The 22,257-nt window shown below is 47.8% G+C and overlaps 1 protein-coding gene across 1 annotated transcript in view; it reads left to right on the forward strand.

Moving 5' to 3' along the window:
• The window catches only part of focad (focadhesin), a gene marked incomplete at its 5' end in the record, with an annotated part of 71,082 nt that overhangs the window by 45,445 nt on the left and 3,380 nt on the right, over nucleotides 1-22,257 (forward strand). The window contains 22 exons of the mRNA XM_083640590.1: nucleotides 725-913; nucleotides 1,076-1,197; nucleotides 1,638-1,730; nucleotides 2,275-2,363; nucleotides 2,658-2,699; nucleotides 2,875-2,983; nucleotides 4,933-5,049; nucleotides 5,222-5,460; nucleotides 6,415-6,504; nucleotides 7,711-7,858; nucleotides 9,471-9,590; nucleotides 11,349-11,471; nucleotides 12,458-12,535; nucleotides 12,775-12,846; nucleotides 13,222-13,324; nucleotides 14,900-14,980; nucleotides 16,058-16,186; nucleotides 16,315-16,430; nucleotides 19,542-19,802; nucleotides 20,410-20,499; nucleotides 21,378-21,555; nucleotides 21,780-21,877. Of these exons, the coding sequence (XP_083496716.1) occupies nucleotides 725-913; nucleotides 1,076-1,197; nucleotides 1,638-1,730; nucleotides 2,275-2,363; nucleotides 2,658-2,699; nucleotides 2,875-2,983; nucleotides 4,933-5,049; nucleotides 5,222-5,460; nucleotides 6,415-6,504; nucleotides 7,711-7,858; nucleotides 9,471-9,590; nucleotides 11,349-11,471; nucleotides 12,458-12,535; nucleotides 12,775-12,846; nucleotides 13,222-13,324; nucleotides 14,900-14,980; nucleotides 16,058-16,186; nucleotides 16,315-16,430; nucleotides 19,542-19,802; nucleotides 20,410-20,499; nucleotides 21,378-21,555; nucleotides 21,780-21,877 (2,687 nt within the window). The remainder of the gene's footprint in view (nucleotides 1-724; nucleotides 914-1,075; nucleotides 1,198-1,637; nucleotides 1,731-2,274; nucleotides 2,364-2,657; nucleotides 2,700-2,874; nucleotides 2,984-4,932; nucleotides 5,050-5,221; nucleotides 5,461-6,414; nucleotides 6,505-7,710; nucleotides 7,859-9,470; nucleotides 9,591-11,348; nucleotides 11,472-12,457; nucleotides 12,536-12,774; nucleotides 12,847-13,221; nucleotides 13,325-14,899; nucleotides 14,981-16,057; nucleotides 16,187-16,314; nucleotides 16,431-19,541; nucleotides 19,803-20,409; nucleotides 20,500-21,377; nucleotides 21,556-21,779; nucleotides 21,878-22,257) is intronic.

The raw sequence follows: 22,257 nt of genomic DNA on the forward strand, positions 1-22,257 counted from the left end.
GCGGAAGTCCCGAACTTCCTGGTTCTTCACTGTTTCTGTCTATGGGATTTTTGAATGGGTTTTTGCCGCGATGCTTCAAATACGGTCTCTGGGCAACGCAAGATTAATCAAACGCGAACCAGAGTTCAGTCGGATAATTTTCACACATGAGGACCACTTTCATGAGTTTTGTAGCGTAAATGCGAGCCCTAGAAGGAAAAAGCTCGAGCTAAGCTAATCCAGAACTACACTGTCGCATAGGCTTCCACGTCACGTCAGCACTCAACCTGGACTGTTGTTGATGTGCACTGATTACCCCGGGCTGAACGGGGCTGAACCAGGTGAGGGAAAGAGAATTTCCGTGTTCGTCCTTTGAAGTGGACCATCGACTCAACAGTGTAGTCTCATTTAGCCGTTTGCTAGCTAGCTGCCCTTTTAACGGCACGTAAAAGCTTCAAAACTCGTAAAAGTGGTCCTCGTGTGTGAAGATGATATTACTAAACACTGGTTCGCGTTTGATTAAGCCAGCGTTGCCCAGAGAGATTATTAGAAGCATCGTGCCAAAAACCCATTCAAAACTCCCATAGGCGAAAACTGTGAAGAACCAGGGCTGTTAGCATCGATGATTTCCGGACTCGTTACTGCGGCTCTCTATGACGTCTTTGTGAAACGAGAGCCTGGTGCGTCGGTCATCCCCATCGTACTTTATCAGCCCATCCAAAGTGATCTGATCTTTTCTTCCCAGCGTATGAGCTCTTCTTGACATCGCTGGTGAAGCAGGAGATGAGCCACATGCCCCGGGGGGTGTATTTCTCTGCCCTGAGGGGGGGCAACCTGCGCTCAGACCAGGGCAAGACGGTGGCGGGAATCCCCTCGTTCATGCTGAAGACCTACGAGAAGAACAAGCAGCCTGGGCTCAAGCCTGGACTGGCAGGTGACCCACTAACACTGCCCTAACTAACCCCTTCCTAGAAATACAAAGTTTAGGAAATTAAAAATATATATATTTTGGGGGCAACTCTTGACCCAACTTTCTAAGAAAATATGGGCATTTACAATATTGAAAAGGGGCTGTGTGTGTGTGTGTGTGTTGCAGCTGGCCTGCTGCTGTGTTACGAGCTGCCCGTCCAGACAGATCGTGACGGCAGACCCATCAGTCGCTTCCTCCTCAGCCGCAGCCGCAGCTTCCAGCAGACCCTGACCGCCCTCATTCATGAAGTAAGCTCCAACTGAAGACCAATGGGCCTTTTTCACAACGGCGATTTTGTGTAAAAAAAGAAAAAAAAAGGGCAGGGTAAACACAGGTGCAAGCAAAATATTAATGAGGGTTTCCAAATTTCAATCATGGAAGTTTGAAACCTTCATTAATGTTTTGCTTACCCATACTGTAGAACCTAGAGAATGGGTTATATGGGTAGGGTTAGGGCTACACACCTTGAGTTGAATGCACTTTCTGTCAGAAAGGTGTCTTTTTTAAATTTTACACAATCAATCTAATCAATCACATCAATCTAACTTTAACTCTTAACAGATAAAAGAGTAGTGCTTTAATTAATCTGAAGATTTATTTTAGATTTAGAATGTAAATTGTCTATAAAATATAATACCTTATTAACGTGATTATAATTTCTCCCTCTCTCGTTGTTCTTGGTGTCTAGGTGAACATCCAACCATCTGAGTGGCACCGGGCCCTCCTCTTACCTCAGGCATGGCGGGGGTTCATGAGTCGAGCTTTCCACGCCGTCCTACAGGTTTGTGTTTGTGTCGCCAATTGACCTTTTCAAAGTAGGTTTGGGTACCGAAACCCGGTAGCACTATGATACCGGTACTTCTCCAACCGGTACTACCGGTTGGAGAACGGCCGCTAACAAACCTAGGGCCCTTTGTCAAGTTACCGGAAACAACGCTCTCTCCGTGTTAGCCTAACCTTGCGAGGCAGCTGGATTCATCTGAGATCATGAGATCACCATCACATGACAAACCATCCATCTACTTCCACTCTCCAATCTATTGGTTTCCATCTGAACCACCAGTGGTTCACACCAATCAGCATCCTATGAGGCAGCCAGGGGCGGGCTTTGGTGTAACGCCAGCGAGTGCGAGCCCGTCATAGAAGTGATAGACAGATGGTCCAATCACCTGCCAGGTATTCTTTGGGGGAGGTGGCTAAAACCTCTTTGAAGGGGGGGGGGGGGTCAAAAATCCCTCTCTGCAGGAAAAAGCCTGTGAGTTTGACTGAGTGATTTAGAGGTTTTTAACAGGGTAACTAATGTTGGTTGTGTTGTTTGTGTTCAGGGTCGACGTGCCGATCTGGAGATGCAGCAGAAGCAAGGCAAGGAGAGCCCAGAGGATCTGCAGTACAAACAGCACTGTGCCTGGCTGTGGTGAGGAACGCACACACACGCACGCGCGCGCACGCACACACACACACACACACACACACACAAACAAACACGAATACTAATGGAACACAGCAAGTCACCCTCTTAGTAGTGGCAGCCATCTGCTGTGGCAACCAGGTGACCGATGCACCAGCTTGAGATGAAAAGTGTGTGTGTGTGTGTGTGTGTGTGTGTGTGTGTGTGTGTGTGTGTGTGTGTGTGTGTGTGTGTGTGTTCACTGCACGAGGAGACGAAAGACCCACTCCTTCGATCATAGTTCCTCTCTCTCCCTCTCAGGACCCGGGACCAGCTAACAGACACCATCAAAGCTGCTACAAAGTGAGTCTCTCACTATGTTGTGTTAACATCCTTGTGTGTGTGTGTGTGTATGTATATATATATATATATATATATATATATATATATATGTATATATACACATATACGTAGCTGCAGGTGTGTATATATATGAGCCTGTGATGTGCTGCTGTTTGATTGATAGTGTTGTGTTCAGGGACAGTCCGGTGGTTCAAGGTAACTCCATCCTGGCTCTGAGCGGCCTGGCTGCCGTCCTCGCCAAATACGAGAGCAACCTGCCCCCCGATGCTGACGGGGGCCTGGGGGTAAGAGCTGGACTCTCCTCCATACTTTGTCACTCCATCGCTGCTGCGTTAGTTATCATATCAATGTACGCTGGGCAATTAACTGAAAATGTATCAAAACCAACATTTACAGCCTGAGCCTGAATTAAATATTGGTTTGGTTTGGTTAATTTTACCAGCTCATTTAAAATGGAAAGTTGAATGTTGTGTTGTGATTTAAAAAATTTGATTTAAATAATCATCATCATCATCATCATCATCATCATCATAATTAAAATTGCCTGAGTGGGCGGGTGGTGGTTAGTGATGATCTTGCGGGCTGTGTATGTTTGTGACATCATCAGTGATTATGATGTCATCAGTGATGTCACTTGAGCAAATGTGATGTCATCAGTGATGTCACTCGAGCAATTGTGATGTCACTCGCACAATTGTGATGTCATCAGTGATGTCACTCGAGCAATTGTGATGTCATCAGTGATGTCATAAATCCTTCGTGGCTGAGGCTATATAAGTGGTGGAAGACGCAAGCATACAAGTCAGTGTGGTACAGTGACACATCTGAAGGAATGGATGTTCAAGCAGGACATGGCAACATGCGGCAAGCCGCCTGGGCAGGAGACCTGGACAAACTGAGGAGCCTGCTGCAGGATGACCACTTCAGAAGGCAGATCAATGAGCTGTGTATTTATCGGTGGTGTTGGATGACCCCTCTGGTGGACGCAGCCTCGCGGGGTCATGCTGCCTGTGTGGACTACCTGATCACACAGGGAGCACAGGTAGACCTAGCTGCTCAGAATAACTGGACGCCTCTCTACTGTGCCGTGCTCCACGGTCACCTGGACTGTGTCCGGATCCTCCTGGAAGCCGGGGCCGACCCTAACAGAATCATACACGACTCACACACCCCTCTCTACCTCAGTGCTGTACACAACCGCCTGGACTGCTTCCACCTGCTGCTCCAGGCTGCTGGCGTTCTGACCCGTGATGTGGCTTCTCACCTGCTGGAGGTGGTGCTGTATAACAGGTGCAACATGGCCTTCGTCCAGCTGCTGCTGGACCACGGCGCCGACCCGGCCCTGGTGACCACAGAGCAGGAACAGCTGGAGTGGAGGGCGGATCCTGAGGCTCTCAGGGTCTTTCTGGAGGCACGTAATCGTAGTCTCGCCCACGTGTCGGATCCGGATCCAAGTGCTGGGCACACATCGCCTGAACCAAGTCCACTCCCTACCACTAACACAAGTGATGAAGGACTTCGTGCCCTACCAAATCTGATTTGAAACTCAAAATGTCTGTTTCTCTGTCTCTCTGTCCCACTGTGATGTCATAAATCCCACTGTGACGTCATCAGTGATGTCATAAATCCCACTGTGACATCTTCAGTGATGTCATACATCCCACTGTGACGTCATCAGTGATGTCATAAATCCCACTGCCTGAAACGCGTTGCGTCCCTTGTGCCCTTGTCCTATCTTGAAGATGTACTTTGTATTAACTGAATAACCTGTACATTACTTCTTTATTAAATTCTTCTATAAGCATCAAGAAGCTCCTTTTTTCTATTTACTATAAATCCCACTGTGACATCATCAGTGATGTCATAAATCCCACTGATGACATCATCAGTGATGCTGGTCTCATTGGCCACACAGCAGCCGAGTTGCGGGCAAGGAGCTGCGAATGCGAGCTGCAGGGCCAGCTCACTGAGCTGCAGGCAAGCCTGCATAGTTTTGTAATTTTAGCATCACCTAAACTGCATTAGAAATGAATCCTTTCAATGAACATTATATGAATATTATGGCCACATTATGATGACAGTACCTGGGGTGATTTCTCAGAGATATGAGTGGATTTTCTGCTCATAACAAACCAGTGTGTCTCCTGGTGCCTTGTGTATAGCTTGAATGACAATAAAGCTGAATTTGAACTTGAACTATACAGGTATAAAGTTGCCTGCCTTGTCCCTGCAGGCTGGACCAGAGTTCATCCCCACAGCCAGCTGGTTGGCCATGGTGCTGGACACTCTCCTCAGCATCAGCAGCAGCAGCCACCAGGCCACAGGACAAGTCTTCCCCTGGTTCCTGCATGTAAGCTTCATCTGGCTTTTCCTCCATCCCTATGGCTGTGTATGAAACGCAAGGAACCGGCCTGAAAAGGTTGGGACCTGCAGGTCTAAGCCCATATGAAACGTTCTTCTTTACTATGAAATCTCCACACAGTACGTTGTGTCAAATAATATTTCCCAAAACTCCTCCTTAGCGCTCGTACTCCGGCGAGAACACGGCAAGTGGCATCGCTCGCTCCTGTGCAGGGCTGGCCTTGTCCCTGCTGGTGCCGGTCCTGGTGGTGTGGCAGCGTGCCGGGCTGGCCCTGGCCGTGTCCAGCCTGCGGGGGGCGCTGCCCGGGGAGCCCACAGCCACAGACTCCCAGGCCGTCCAGTTCAGCTCCGGCCTTGCCCTCGGCATGGTGCTGGCCAGCCTGCAGCACCAGCGCCTCAGGTAGGCTGTGTGTGCACAAGGTGTGCTGCTCGCTCGTAGCTCCGTTTGTGAAGCCAACGCAAAAGTCACTTAAACCTGCATTCTGTCGTGTGGCCTGCAGTGGGCGACGCCACTGGCTGCAAAAGAAGTCTCGATTGAATGGAAGTGATTGGGCAAATGACCATACTTCTGTTCTGACTTATGGTCCCAGTGAACACTTTCCTAATGTGTTTATAGTCCCAATCGCTAGTTTCAAGTCTTCTTCAATACAGCATGATGTTCATTTAGTCAATTATGGTCCCGTTATAGACGTTAAAGCAGACTATGTTTTGGGGTGTTAAAGGAGAATTCCGTTGTTTTACACCCCGGACCTTATTTCCAGCTTAAAAAAGGATGTTTTACTCACCCAAATAACTTTGGTTTCATTCTGAGCCCCCTAGAAGATATCCAGATCCGAGTAGAGTCCTTGAACTGGCCAATTAAACGGGCGTAAAGGGGGCATACGTAGTACACACTGTAAACAAATATTTTCTGTTGCGCCGCGGTTCATTATGGTTGTTATATAATATCGATAACATGAATTAGCGATGTAATGAACCTCCATGCTGCCGACAGCCTGCTCTGTTTGCTGTCCGAGTGTCCGTCCGAGTGTCCCTCCCACTCCTTGTGTAATCCAGTATATACGTTATTCCAGACCGGCTCAAATAAATACCATTGAATTCATCGTCCATAATCTCGAGATCAGATATTTTCAGCCAGCGGCGTAGCATGCTACAGATCGGCTGCTCTGAGCTCTGAAATCTGCCTTGCAGGGCAGAGTTCGAACTCGGAGCAGTCGATCTACAGGTACAGATGCATCTCTGTCTGGCTTCATCTGTCCAAGCCTAAACCCCCCCCCCCACCCCCTCGGGTGCAAGGTTTTGTGTCATGTGTTTTTGGTTGTGCTTTTCACCTCACTGTCCCTGTGTTCTCCAGTGATGTCTCTGCTCAGAAGGACAGTGACCTTCTCCTCAGCTCTCTGGAGGCCTTGGAGAGCTGCGCCTTCAAACCCAACCTGGAATACAAGTCAGTGCTGTGTGTCTGTGTCTGGACATGTTGATGCTAAACTCTATATACATGTATTTATTTCCTTTAAAAAAGTCACACATAGCCCACACAGATCACACATACAGCTCACACTGCCTTTCTAACTGTCTACTTACTCATTTGGGTTGCCCTTTTGTTTCCCTTCTGTGTTTTTACTGTTGCTTTTCTTCTTATTTATTGTTTGCTTGTTTCTTTTCTCCTCTCTTTGTTTATATTGTTTACTTTGCAAGGATTATTATCAATATTGGTTTAATTTCTGAGGTAGAGACCCAAATAAGCCCACCTAGGGTTTCCTGTGCTCGGTACTGGCTGTGTGTTGGGTCTGACTCCCTGTGTGTGTCCCCTCCCTCAGTACTGGCTGTGTGTTGGGCCTGACTCCCTGTGTGTGTCCTCTCCCTCAGTACTGGCTGTGTGTTGGGCCTGACTCCCTGTGTGTGTCCCCTCCCTCAGTACTGGCTGTGTGTTGGGCCTGACTCCCTGTGTGTGTCCCCTCCCTCAGTACTGGCTGTGTGTTGGGCCTGACTCCCTGTGTGTGTCCCCTCCCTCAGTACTGGCTGTGTGTTGGGCCTGACTCCCTGTGTGTGTCCCCTCCCTCAGTACTGGCTGTGTGTTGGGTCTGACTCCCTGTGTGTGTCCTCTCTCTCAGTACTGGCTGTGTGTTGGGTCTGACTCCCTGTGTGTGTCCTCTCCCTCAGTACTGGCTGTGTGTTGGGCCTGACTCCCTGTGTGTGTCCCCTCCCTCAGTACTGGCTGTGTGTTGGGCCTGACTCCCTGTGTGTGTCCCCTCCCTCAGTACTGGCTGTGTGTTGGGCCTGACTCCCTGTGTGTGTCCTCTCCCTCAGTACTGGCTGTGTGTTGGGCCTGACTCCCTGTGTGTGTCCTCTCCCTCAGTACTGGCTGTGTGTTGGGCCTGACTCCCTGTGTGTGTCCCCTCCCTCAGTACTGGCTGTGTGTTGGGCCTGACTCCCTGTGTGTGTCCTCTCCCTCAGTACTGGTTGTGTGTTGGGTCTGACTCCCTGTGTGTGTCCCCTCCCTCAGTACTGGCTGTGTGTTGGGCCTGACTCCCTGTGTGTGTCCCCTCCCTCAGTACTGGCTGTGTGTTGGGCCTGACTCCCTGTGTGTGTCCTCTCCCTCAGTACTGGTTGTGTGTTGGGTCTGACTCCCTGTGTGTGTCCTCTCCCTCAGTACTGGCTGTGTGTTGGGTCTGGGTGTGGTGCTGTCGGCGCTGTGCAGCAGCAGTCAGTTGGACCAGCGTTGCCGGGTCACCCTCACCCTGGACAGACTGCTGGCCAGGCTGCACGACGGCAGCGACCAAGGCCGCATGCTACAGGAGGTACTACAACACTCAGGAACATGTCATTGATGTTATTGAATAATAACTGTTTAAATGAAAGAAAGTGTCGCACACTCTGGCTCCATATGCATACTTTAATGATGCCGTCCGGCCTTCTTCAAAATCAACAGCAGTTTGGAACAACAGGTACTGGAAATGTTTTAAAGGCTAGGCCACACCCTATTCACACATCTGGTGGTGATTACATGATCATTGGGGTGAGGCAAACAATCAGTGACTGACTAGTCAATCATATTATACAGTATACAGCAAACACCATACAATTACAAAGTTAGCTAAACCAATATATATATATATATACACTAACCAAAATACATGTTTCTGATAGATATAAAGAGAATTTATACATCAGCTCTATATGAACATCATAAATAACTTCATCTAAATATCCAATAATAAGCTACTTTAAAGGAAACATTTTAAATCAAAATCCACATTCAGTCCATGAAGGGGACAGGGTTCTTAAATGGTGGATCCAAAAGTGTTCCCTCCTAGAAAGTGAGACCTCCAAGTTACCTCCTCTAAGAGGGAGCGAGACCCTTTCAATACCAATGTATCATAGGATGATTCAATTCAACAAAATGAGCTGCCACTGGATAATTCATATTTTTGCACCCGATAGTGCTTCTGTGTTCAGCAATATTGAATAATAACTGAACAGAAGGGCTGGGCGATATGGACCAAAAATCATATCTCAGCTGAATGGGCGATAGACATAATACTGTATCTCTCGGTATTTTCTACCAAGTGGGCTAAAGGTTCAGTTGTAAGTCAAAGCCAGTTTAAAGGTTTCATGTAGGGATTTAATTTGAACGTTAAACGTGTATGGCAGGGTTCTTTTTATAGCCTACTTCCTGGTATGGTCACAGTGACTACTGACTACATAGAGACAGTCCGCATGTCTGGGAACGCCCACAAAATGTTAAACGGCTGGCGCGCGAGTGGGGGTAAAACAGCCCATATATCTCATGGGCTGACTCACCAAAAGACGGTGCTGCGGCTCTAAACTACAGGTTTGGGGGTTCTAGAGCAGAACACAAGACGTCTGCTCAGATGTGCGTTTACTGCGGTGGTTAAATCCCCGATCGTGTCTGCCTGGGCTGGGCTATCAGCTAAATTCTAACTTTGCCGAATGGATAGAACGGGGGTTTTTACCCCACCCTGACCACGCCCCCAGCCAGGCTGAGCCAGCTAAACCAGCGTCTATGACGAGACGTGGCCTCAACCTATACAGCACCCAAGTCACGCCGGCTAAAGTCACGTCCTCTCCTGCATTCGACATACAACCAAGGGATTTCATCCGCCATTCATTTTCCATCTACAATTTGTTAAAAGTTATGCGTGTTAATTTTAAAGTTATACAAACTGAGGGCAGATATGCGGTCGCTATGACGACCAGTTGTGGGCGGAGGTGGGCGGAGCCGAGTAAACTTTGGAAGCAGACGGTGGATCAGGTCGAGACGAGTAAAGCCAAGTTGAGAGATGAGCCGAACTATGCAGTACCATGTGGTGGAAATGAGCCAATAGACGCCAACTGGCTGCTGTGGAAAAGGCCCATCGCTTACAGCACCTTATCTCCTCCTTCCTGCAGGTATTGGCCTACTCCGTGGCCTGTGTGGGGGTCTCGGCCTTCAGTGGAGGCCTTATTGACGCAGCCAAGGCCGAGGAGGTGCTGAACGCCCTGCGCACCTTGACGGAGCAGAGCCAGCAGGTCAGCAGGGGGAACACATTATGCACTGCAGGGTGGGAGGATTTTCGTACGGTAATTTTGGCTAAATGCATGAAATAAGGTCTGTGGTTAACAAAAGTTTATGAAACGGCAAACTTTATGTTCAGCAAGATCCAGGACCACTTTTATGACTTTTGAATTGTAAAATTACAAAATTGTGATTTTCAGAAAAAGCTTCAAAAGTGAAATGACCAACACCCCTCCAGGTTAGATCATATTTACTCCCTGAAATCAAGCAGTTGTAGGGAATGACAAATGAGGAAGGTAAAAGTTGATCCAGCATGTCGCTGGCATCATTTATTCACAGATCCCTATCTAGAGATACAGCACGTTGGTAGCTATAGCTAACAGAGTGACAAGCTAGCTAGTAGCTGCAGGCTGTGTAGAGTGGTCTAGTTGCCTCCTGTGCTAGGAGACGTAGACTGAAGAACAGAGACTTTGATTAGCTTAAATAGCCCCAGCTGCTCAATCCACCAGAGTCACATGACTGCACTTGAGGTTTCTGTCCCAAGTCCGCTATAGATCGCTAGCAGACTAAATATGCAAGAGTAGTCTTACATGTCACTGTCTTACATGAACAGGCCACTTGAAAAAAAAAAAAAAAACTTTGGGGCATAAATTAAGAGTATACCCACTTCTACAGGCACCACTACACCACTGAGTAGGAGGTGCTCTTCCCTATGGTTTCATGAATAATATCCCCAATGCCCCAGGGCAGAGACAGGGACTCTGTCTGTGAGTGAGCGCTGTCCTTTGGATGAGATGTTAAACTGAGATCCTGACTCTCTGTGGTCATTAAAGATCCCATCTGCACTCTTCACAAGAGTAGGGGGCCCGGTGACCTGGGGGGTGTAACCCCGGTGCCCTGGGGGGTGTAACCCCGGTGCCCTGGGGGGTGCAACCCCGGTGCCCTGGGGGGTGTAACCCCGGTGCCCTGGGGGGTGCAACCCCGGTGCCCTGGGGGGTGTAACCCCGGTGCCCTGGGGGGTGCAACCCCGGTGCCCTGGGGGGTGCAACCCCGGTGCCCTGGGGGGTGTAACCCCGGTGCCCTGGGGGGTGTAACCCCGGTGCCCTGGGGGGTGTAACCCCGGTGCCCTGGGGGGTGCAACCCCGGTGCCCTGGGGGGTGCAACCCCGGTGCCCTGGGGGGTGCAACCCCGGTGCCCTGGGGGGTGTAACCCCGGTGCCCTGGGGGGTGTAACTCCGATGCCCTGGGGGGTGTAACCCCGGTGCCCTGGGGGGTGTAACTCCGATGCCCTGGGGGGTGTAACCCCGGTGCCCTGGGGGGTGTAACCCCGGTGACCTGGGGGGTGTAACCCCGGTGCCCTGGGGGGTGTAACTCCGATGCCCTGGGGGGTGTAACCCCGGTGCCCTGGGGGGTGTAACTCCGATGCCCTGGGGGGTGTAACCCCGGTGACCTGGGGGGTGTAACCCCGATGACCTGGGGGGTGTAACTCCGATGCCCTGGGGGGTGTAACTCCGATGCCCTGGGGGGTGTAACTCCGATGCCCTGGGGGGTTAACCCCGGTGCCCTGGCTAAATTCCCACACAGGCTAATCATCCCTCAATACTTAATTGGCACATTCAGTCCTCAACTCTCCACCCTGATCGCTGATGTGTGGTGCTACCTGACTGCCGTGCATATTAACCCAGGTGGGTGCTTCACATCGGTGTAGCAGCCACCAACGTGAAGCGCTTTGAGTATTTATTATAATTATTATTTGTCTGTGTGTGTGTCCAGACCCCAGGCTTCTCCCTGGCTCTGGGCTTGGTGGTCCATGGTCTGTCGACCTGCGGCCACGGGAAAGCAGAGGACCTCCACCCTCGTCTGTTGGCTGCTTGGATCAAGATCCTCCTGGCTGAGGTACACACTTTTCCACGCCAAGTCTATATTTTTCATATATATAATTATATATACATATATATAATTGTCGCACGTTTGAGAATAAATATGACCTCATGTTGTGTCACTCAAGTTTAAATGAGGTCTATTGACCATAAATTCCAATAGGAAGAAGAAAATGTGTGGTAGTAGTTTGGAAAGAAGTGGGTTAGAAAGGTGTAACAGAGAATTGGGTGATGATGTATAGTTTATGCTTCATAAACAGTCAAACAATACCGGGTCAATATGACCCTGGAGGACAACAGGAGCAACAGGACATGAAGACAATACGAGGGTTAATCCTTTACAGGCTATTTTTGAGACCTTTTCGATGAGAATTTATCATTTTTATTGGATGAAAATAATATATTTCCTGTGACCTGTGACTTGTTTGGGAGTACCGTAAATTCCGGACTATAAGGCGCACCGGAGTATAAGCCGCAGCAGCAAAATTGCCTGTTTGTTACATATATAAGCCGCACCGGACTATAAGCCGCGGGTGTTTTAATGTTTTTTTTTTTATTGTGTTTTAATGTTTAATTACCATATGTAAGGGTTCATGCACAGAGGGGATTGTCGGGAAAGAGATGGCTGTTTGAGGAAGCTCCCATTTATTAACATTTCAACAAAACAACATAACACAACACCACCTGTGTTTTTTTTTACAGTGCACACAGTGTCCGCGGTGTGGTGAAAAGAGGGCAAGAGAGGAAATTAAAACAGAAGTGGATTTATAGTTAGAAAGAGTGCTAAAGAAGAGAGAATTCCGTTTTTTATTTATTTTTTTGCTGAAAAAATCCATAGATAAGCCGCACCGTTATATAAGCCGCAGGGGCCAAAAAACGGGGAAAAAGCCGCGGCTTATAGTCCGGAATTTACGGTAGTTGATGACTACTAAAAAGCAGTAGTGGTGAATGTCCTGTGTTGAGTGGTCACTCAGGAGCTGACTTTGGCACATTGTGTTTCAGGGTTGTCCAACTATGCAGCGCCTGGCTGCCCTCAGCGGCCTGGTGGCTCTGGTGGGATCTGAGAGTTACCTCATGCAGGTAAGACATCCAGGCAGCTGGGATCAGTAAAAAACAAACCAGTTTAAAACTAAATTACAAATTCCAATTGATTAGACCAGTGGTTCTCAAATTGGGATCCAGGGACCCTGGATTCAACACCTCTATTCCATAGATTGAAGAGTTTATCCATATATTTATAATATGGTCATTTATAATATTTATGTTATACATGCACCTTCACTCATACTGTTGATTGAAGTTGTCGTCCCGTGTTGCAGCTGAAGAGTGAGTCGGAGCTTTCCTCTCAGCAGCAGGGCAGACTGAATGAGGTTATTCGTGCCGTGACGCAGGTACGTGAACACATTTTACTCTGGATCTTGTCTTTTCATAGGTCAAGAAAACAATAGTTTTAAATAATATACATTTAATTTGATTGGGCTGTGTCCATCAAATCCAATAAACCAAGAATTGCTTGACAATTTTTCAAAATGGTTGCCAATGGCAACCTGGCAACCCTTAATGTCGAGCCCTGCAGTCATCTGTTTTGATTTGGATGCATGCTGAAAGTAATGATGTATCTTCGTTCTGTGTTTTGGTCTTTAAACAAATGCATAGATTGGGCTTTTGGGGGCGCTCTAATCAAAGTTAACCAAAAGGCCAGTCCAATTTCGATGAGCCTTAGAGGAACGGCCCATCATTTTTGGCCTGTTTTGTGTCTGTTGTAGATCATAACGTTCTCAGGAGCCATGGGTCTGCAGTCCAACAGTGCCTGTTTGCTGGCTCATTTGCATTTGGCCCATATGTCCAGCAGTCACAGTCACACAGCAGGTACAGTCACACAGCAGGTACAGTCACAGTCACACAGCAGGTACAGTCACAGTCACACAGCAGGTACAGTCACAGTCATACAGTCACAGTCACACAGCAGGTACAGTCACAGTCACACAGCAGGTACAGTCACAGTCACACAGCAGGTACAGTCACAGTCACACAGCAGGTACAGTCACAGTCACACAGCAGGTACAGTCACAGTCACACAGCAGGTACAGTCACAGTCACACAGCAGGTACAGTCACAGTCACACAGCAGGTACAGTCACAGTCACAGTCACACAGCAGGTACAGTCACAGTCACACAGCAGGTACAGTCACAGTCACACAGCAGGTACAGTCACAGTCACACAGCAGGTACTGTCACAGTCACACAGCAGGTACAGTCACAGTCACACAGCAGGTACTGTCACAGTCACACAGCAGGTACAGTCACAGTCACACAGCAGGTACAGTCACAGTCACACAGCAGGTACAGTCACAGTCACACAGCAGGTACAGTCACAGTCACACAGCAGGTACTGTCACAGTCACACAGCAGGTACTGTCACAGTCACACAGCAGGTACTGTCACAGTCACACAGCAGGTACAGTCACAGTCACACAGCAGGTACAGTCACACAGCAGGTACAGTCACACAGCAGGTACAGTCACACAGCAGGTACAGTCACACAGCAGGTACTGTCACAGTCACACAGCAGGTACTGGCCCAATTCCCCCTGCTGTCCCGTTTGTTGCTCCACCCCCTCTGCCGATCTGGGGAGAGTTGTTGTTGTCCTCGGATACATGTACAGTCACCAGCCACTTCTTTTCACCTGACAACGAGGAGTCTCACTTGCAGGACGTACCGCGTGGGAGGATCAAGCTATTCCCCCCCAGTTCCCCCCTCCCCCGAACACCACCGACCAGAGGAGGCGTTAGTGCAGCAGCCTGGACTCATACGCCACCGGCTTCCCACCAGCAGACAGCCAATTGTGTCTGTAGGAACATCTGACCAAGCTGGAAGTACCGCTCCCGGGAATTGAACCCGGGTCTGCGGTGGTAGAACAGTGCTTTGACCTCTACACTACCCAGACGCCCCCTTAGCACAGCAGGGTTTAGCTCAAAATGGAGGCAGCAGGCTGAGCCTCCACGTCACCAGGTTTGACATATCCAATTTGAGCAGAACCTAAACTAACACTGTTACTTTGCATGGAAAGATTCACGTCCCTAATATTCGTTTTGTGAAAAATTAGTTTGTTGATAAAGACATTTTGCAGTAAATGGCAGTGGAAGCGCATTTGTTAAAGTTAGAGTTGACATTAGATCACACATCTTGTTTCTAACATATAGGTCTCCATCCTGTTTGTATGACCATTAGTTGGTACATCAGAACATCATACATGTTGTACTGTATGGATAAGTGTCGCTGTTGTTCAATTGGTACTGTAGTACATTGGAATATCTTCAAGTGCATTTGTGAACATTAGCCGACACTAAAGAAAAATAACAACCTGCCCATTGCCCAAATACAAATGACTTGTTGACAGAATCTTTGGTGTGATACGTCTCTGTCCTCCTGTGCTCCTCTCAGTTCCTCAGGACTTCAGTTATCTGTCAGAGAGGAGCGTCATCAGAGCGCTGGTCCACTTCATCGCAGAGGCAGGAAAGAAAGGTTTGTCCACTGTTTACCTAACCCTAGATCTCTGCTGTCACCTGTTGACCTAACCCTAGATCTCTGCTGTCACCTGTTGACCTAACCCTAGATATCTGCTGTCACCTGTTTACCTAACCCTAGATCTCTGCTGTCACCTGTTTACCTAACCCTAGATCTCTGCTGTCACCTGTTTACCTAACCCTAGATCTCTGCTGTCACCTGTTTACCTAACCCTAGATCTCTGCTGTCACCTGTTGACCTAACCCTAGATCTCTGCTGTCACCTGTTTACCTAACCCTAGATCTCTGCTGTCACCTGTTTACCTAACCCTAGATCTCTGCTGTCACCTGTTTACCTAACCCTAGATCTCTGCTGTCACCTGTTGACCTAACCCTAGATCTCTGCTGTCCACTGTTGACCTAACCCTAGATCTCTGCTGTCCACTGTTGACCTAACCCTAGATCTCTGATGTCACCTTCACCCACATCTACAGCACTCCTTCAAAGAATTATGTATTAATTCCTCATGGGAAGCACACAGTGAAAAAAGTTAGAGAATAATATTATTTATTTAAGTGTCAACACGCGATACTGGCTTGTCAATATATTATTATATATTACTTCCAATTTCTATAATTGGGAGCATGCCACAAACTTCAACATGTAATTCTTATTATTTTTTTATTTTATGAATGAATATATAGGTTAGTCATTTCAATCTATGCATTGAGTCCCCTATCCTCCCATAATCCTGTTAAAATAATTACTAATAGCGCATCAGTTAGGGCATTGCATGTACCTGCTTCTTACATCAGACTCCATAATCCTAACCTGACGCTGCCAGATGCATGTGTTTGTTTCACATTCTGTCTCTCGTGAGATTTAGATCTGGTGAGAGAATCCAGTTTGCTTGCAAGGTTACCCTAAAACCATCAAACTCCCAAAAATTCAACTTCATCAATATTGACATAAATTGCCTGTATTTGTTAGAATTAAAATATTAGTAAAGGCAATTCATTTCATTTTCCATGAGTTTTCACTGAAATGTTTTTATTTTTATTTTATTGTTGAATCTCCTCTCCTCTCCTTGACCCAGGTCCGGAGTTTGCCAATCCGGCACTGCTTAAGACTGTGCTGGCCCCCCTGGCATCAGTCGGGGGGAGTTTCCAGTACCCCCCCATAAACTGGAACGCAATCCTGTCACCGCTCATGAGGCTTAGCTTCGGTAAGGGTGTCCATATATTCATATTCATATTCATATTCATATTCATATTCATATTCATACATTTGTACACAAAGGCTGCCAGAGTCAAACCATCAATATAAAACGTGTATTCTCTCTCTGTCTCATAGGAGAGGAGGTACAACATCAATGCATAGTGCTGGCAGTGTGTCAAGTTCAGTCCTCCCAGAGTGCCTCTCTCTTCCTGGGCTCATGGCTGTCCCCTCCCCTTGTGCACAGTCTAAGCGTAAGTTCTCCTTTAACCTATTGATACCTGATGCAGCATTTGCGTGTATATCCCTCATTTGTGTGTGTATCCCTTTAAGACCGCGAACCGCGTCACGCGGTCTTAAAGGGATACACACACAAATGCTGCATCAGGTCTCAATGGGTTAACCTTCAAATGGTCTTGGCTGGTTAATGAAAGGTCCCTGCGTCGAGGTTTATGGTGGTTTACTCCACTGGAGCACACTCCTGTTATTGTTCCAATTGTTGTTATTGAGTTATTTGAGAGAGAGAAATCAAGGCCTTAAAACGTTTTTGAAAATAGACAGACATGGGTCATTGATTGATTTCATATATTTTGTGCAATAATAGAAATTGAAGTTCTTTTGATTGTTTTTTTCTTAACGTGTAACACAGCACTGTTGAAAAGTGTTCACACATTCAAGCTGCTCTCTTTTTAATAGTTGTCTGTGAGCTTCTGTAAAGCTGCTAACCTTGCTTGCAAGATGGATAACCTCGCGAGATCAAAAGAGATTCTCTCGACGTATCCATCTTGTCATGCACAGGCAGTTAAGATGATTGGTCGAACCATGCCGGCCCGACCAATCAGCGGCAGCCGTAGGTGGGCTCAGGCTCGTCTGGGCAAGTAGTGGGTACATGGTCTTTGTAGTTCTTTTCACTCGTCAACATGGCTGCCGCCGCGGAAGTGACAGGCAGTCTGAATGAAATTGAATGTAACGTTCCCAATTCTATGTATTAAATTCTAAAAAACGACCCTCAACATTTGGGAAGGCTAAGCCTACTAGTTCGTTATAATCTAACTACCGTAAATTCCGGACTATAAGCCGCGGCTTTTTTCCCGTTTTTTGGCCTTTTTTGCCCCCTGCGGCTTATATAACGGTGCGTCTTATCTATGGATTTTTTTCAAAAAAAAAAAAAAAATCTCTCTTTTTTAGCACTCTTTCTAACTATAAATCCACTTCTGTTTTAATTTCCTCTCTTGCCCTCTTTTAACAACATAACATAACATAACATAACACAACACAGGTAAGCAGAAAGAAAAAGACGAAGCAATCACGCCATGAATGAGGAAATGACTCACCTGCTGGAGGCTGGAGATACACGCTTGGGCTAAACTTTTACTCCGTGAAACACTATCGATTAAGTCCGACATCGCTCAGAGGTTTTGAGCAGCTTGAAAACAAGTTTGAAAACGTGCAGAAGTCCATCCACTCACTCACTAAAGAAACTAAGGCAACCGTGAACAGAGTTTATAATGCGGAAAAGCGCATCCGCGCACTGGAGGACAAAAACAACACAGTGAGTCCGAAAATGGATAAAATGCAAAATCGAAAACCCTGCACACGCAGGTTGATGACTTAATCAGCAGGAGTAAAAGAAATAACATTCGCCTGATCAATGTAAAAGAGGAGCTGAGATTGGTGACATGGACGCTTTCGTGGCAAAATCCTGTGTTACATCCTGGACCTGAAGGAAGGCGAGAAACCACCAGAGGTGGACAGGGCACACCGGGCGCCTCGGCCACGTCCAGACCCCGGCCTGCCACCGAGGGCCATCTTCATCTGCCTACTCCGCTGGCCCGACCGTCAACTCATCCTCCAGGCTGCGGGGAAGAAGCCCCTCACCTGGGAGGGTACGCGCTTTTTCGTCCGGCAGGACCTCTCCGCGTTGGTGCAACAGAAACGCGCAACATACAACAGCATCATCGAGTCAATGGATATCGCTTTGGCGTACTGTACCCAGCGAGACTCGTCATAACCAGACCGGACTATCTTTAGCACTCTTTCTAACTATAAATCCACTTCTGTTTTAATTTCCTCTCTTGCCCTCTTTTCACCACACCGCGGACACTGTGTGCCCAGCGGCGGAACAAGAGCTCAAAGTGAAACTGCCGAATATCTTTTGAGTTGGACTGGTCAATAGTACTGTGAGTAACTAAAATAAAAAAATAAAAAACGGAATTCTCTCTTCTTTAGCACTCTTTCTAACTATAAATCCACTTCTGTTTTAATTTCCTCTCTTGCCCTCTTTTCACCACACCGCGGACACTGTGTGCACTGTAAAAAAAACAAAAAATACCACAATGTGTGATTTTGTCTGGGGATTAGTGACCTGACTTTTGTTTTGTTGAAATGTTAATAAATGGGAGCTTCCCCAAACAGCCATCTCTTTCCCGACAATCCCCTCTGTGCACGAAGCCTTACATATGGTAATTAAACATCAAAACACCCGCGGCTTATAGACCGGTGCGGCTTATAGAAGAAAAAAATAGTCACCTTTGAAGGTGCGGCTTATAGACCGGTGCGTCTTATAGTCCGGAATTTACGGTAAATGCTTCGAAGGTGACTTTATGACCGTGAGGACTCAATCAATGAATACCACGGAGATCAGGGCACAGGCACCTTCGGCGATCTGATTGGTTGAAGTTAACACCCACCAGCGGTGATAGACAGATGGGTCATCCAATCACCTGCCAAGTAGCTTGGAAAAAGTGCCCGCCTCCGTCAGCGGGTCTGGTTACTGCATTCCCAGATCGACTGGTTTAGTGAAATTATGTGGAGCTATACCGTCCATCTGGCAGCGTCAGGTTATAAAGCTGCTAGTTCTCATTAGAAACATTCTCAGTGCTGTAACAGTAAATGTAATTAACCCATTGATACCTGATGCAGCATTTGCGTGTATATCCCTCATTTGTGTGTGTATCCCTTTAAGACCGCGAACCGCGTGACGCGGTTGCGGTTCGCGGTCTTAAAGGGATACACAAACAAATGCTGCATCAGGTATCAATGGGTTAACCTTGATCCGTGTCTCAAACTAGGCTGTGTTGGGTCCTTGGATTTGGGGTCATTGGGCCTGGAAGGTCCTTGAAAAGTCCTTGAATTTGATGTTTAAAGGAACACGCCAACGTTTTGGGAGATTGGCCTATTTGCCATATCCCCGATAGTAAGACGAGAAGATAGATCTCTTCTCTGTGCGTGTACTAGAAAAGTAGCGACCCGCCCCTCCCGCTAGCTAGCTTAGCACAATGAATGGTAGTCATTGGTCCTGGCTAGCCTACTGTAATGTAATGTAATGGGGGTAGGCTACTTCACTGCTGCCTTGTGTCCCTCAGTATGGGACGCGCGGTCACCTGTACGAGACGCTGGGCTTATGGATGAAGCATGTGGCCGAGGACAAGCTGCAGGTGTACCTGGAGAGCCTGGGGCTGCAGCACTTCCAGGAGGAGGCTCGAGCCCGGCAGCCGGCCCTCTGTCGCCCCCTGCTGCAGGGCCTCGCACGGGCCATGGCCCTGCCCAACCCCCCCAACTCCTGCTGGACCCTCCTCTGCTCCACCGTCCAGAAGGTCTACACCCTCCTGCCAAACCACATCCAGGTACAGCGTGAATAAAGAGACTTCCCGAATGTCGAGAGAAAACACTCAAGGTCGTCCAGCTAGTGCAGCGGTAGATTCCCTGCCTACCAACACAAGGGTTGCAGGTTTGAGCCGACGTGTTGCCTCCGGCTTGGTCGGGCATCCATCCAGGCACAATTGACCGTGTCTGTGGGTGGGAAACCGGTGGGGTACTGCACTAGTGCTTCCTCTGGTTGGTTGGTGGCGGTGCACCTGTTCAGGGGGGAGGGAAACTGGGTGGGAATAGAAACTCCTCGCTGTCAGGTGAAATGAAGCTGCTGGTGACTGCACATGTATCAGAGGGGGTGGAGCAACGGCCGGGACAGCAGGGGGAATTGGCCAAGTACATTTGGGGAGAAAATGTGAGATCCAGAGAAAAAAATATTTTGACACCCCTGTTTTGCATATCTAGCGAGTACAGCCAGTGCTGTGATTGTACCAGGTCATTCACGAAAGAACACAGTCTTATTTCCAGTAATGGCTGCCCTGGGGGGGTACTTACTGCCCTGGGGGGGGGGGGTACTTACTGCCCTGGGGGGGTACTTGGTGAAGACGTTCTGTCTGCTGATCACTGTTTCACTTGTTGTAGGATACTGAAGTGGATTTGTACGTGGGAATCGCCAAATGTCTGTCTGAGCTGTCCGATTCGGAGATCGACCGAATTGCTCAAGTCACAGAGGTATATGACGAACAAACACACACACAAGTACACACATACACATGTATGAACACACATACACACAAAGTACAAAAATCTCATCAAATAAAGGAGTAATTAGTAAGGTAAGATAGTTTGGTTGGAGAAGTACTAGAGTCCTGCACAGGCCTCAGATTTAGGCCCTAGTCTGGCCCGGGTCAGATTATTATTATTATTATTATTATTATTACATATACCCCTAATGTGTTTGATCAATTTCCAATAGCTTATTAAATCAACACCATACAAAACACTTCCAAAGCATTACCAGTATTAAATGTGTCATTTCGACATTTATCAGAAAAATAACTTTTGAACTTGAACTTTTTAACAGGATCAGAGCTGCAACTCTGGAGATGCACATGACACTATTTGTTGATGGACCACTACATCTATTCCGTATTTTATTAATGTATACAAATAATAGTTTTGCTTGTCGTCATTTAAGATTATTATTTCATTATTGTTATGAAAATGTTTAGTCACACTTGACAGATCATTGATGGCATGTGCACGCGCTCTGGAGCCCTGTGATGAGTGGAAGAGACTCTGGCTTTGTCTTTTTTCTGTATAGGGAGAGGAAAGTGCTTGTAAGTTGTGAAAAGTAAAAAGAAAAAGGGAAACTTAACTAACCCTTTTATGCAAGCTGACCAAAGGCAACTGACAATTTACGTCAACAACAGTGGTGTTAGGTGAATCCGTTTGGAATGTAGGCGCCTTTTGTGATTGGCTACGCCCATTGCGCAAATCCATTCATAATGTTTTGAGATGTCCTGCTGACAGACAACTTGAAGATGCGGTCACTGTGCAGGTGTAGCTGTGTGTGTGTGGTGCTGAGCTGCTGTGTGCTCTGTGCCCAGGCGGAGATGGAAAAGACCTGCTTTGTCCTGGCCTATCTGACCTCCCAGGGCAGAGTTCCCCTCCTGGGCCTCAACGACGTCATCGCCGCCGTGCTCCGCGGCTGGCCCAGCCGCCGCGTGGGCTGGCTCCTCCTCCAGACGTTCTACCAATGCTGCCTGGCCGCCAGCCCCAACACAGGTCAGACAGGAACCCAGTAGGGCCATATGAGTTCCACAATGCAGAAAAAAACAGAATCATGGAAGTCTTTGGTAATAAAAATGGAATCAACAAAACCATCAAAATCAAAAGTCAACCTAATTATTGTAGTAACCTTAAATTATTTCATAATTGTAAAATAGGCCTCGAGAACTGATTCAGTTTTCGAATCCATATATTGAGAAGGTTTCTTCACTGTGTCCTAGATGTCTCCAAACGGATGGAGTGGCTCCTGGAACTGATGGGACACATCCGAAACGTGGCGTACGGTGCCACCTCCGTCTCGTGCGGGGACACCAGACTGGTACGCTATCTGAGCCATGTTGGGAGAAACGTGACGGGGTTTTGCAGACATGCTGCTGTTTTTTGACACATGGCTGCAGATGACAGAACGTATGTTGAGAAGTCAAAGCATTCTAACATGTAGGTGAGAGTCGAGGGTGGAATGGCCGGCATACCTGAGGCGGCTTGGAATGCAGCCTCAGACAGGTTGGGCGTGTGCACACAGTGCACTAATGGGAATTCATGTGCAGACAGGTTTGACACTTGAGTCGGTCGTATTGAAGAGCTTACATGCATCAGAGTGCCTCATTCAAATAGGAAGTCCAGTGTTTCCCACCACAGGATTTTGAGTATTTGTGGTGGGGGACCGCAGACCCCCCAGGGGGGTGCGGGGGCATGCCT

Source organism: Poromitra crassiceps (genome assembly GCF_964638095.1).
Source record: "Poromitra crassiceps genome assembly, chromosome: 7".
Taxonomy (NCBI): Eukaryota; Metazoa; Chordata; class Actinopteri; order Beryciformes; family Melamphaidae; genus Poromitra; species Poromitra crassiceps.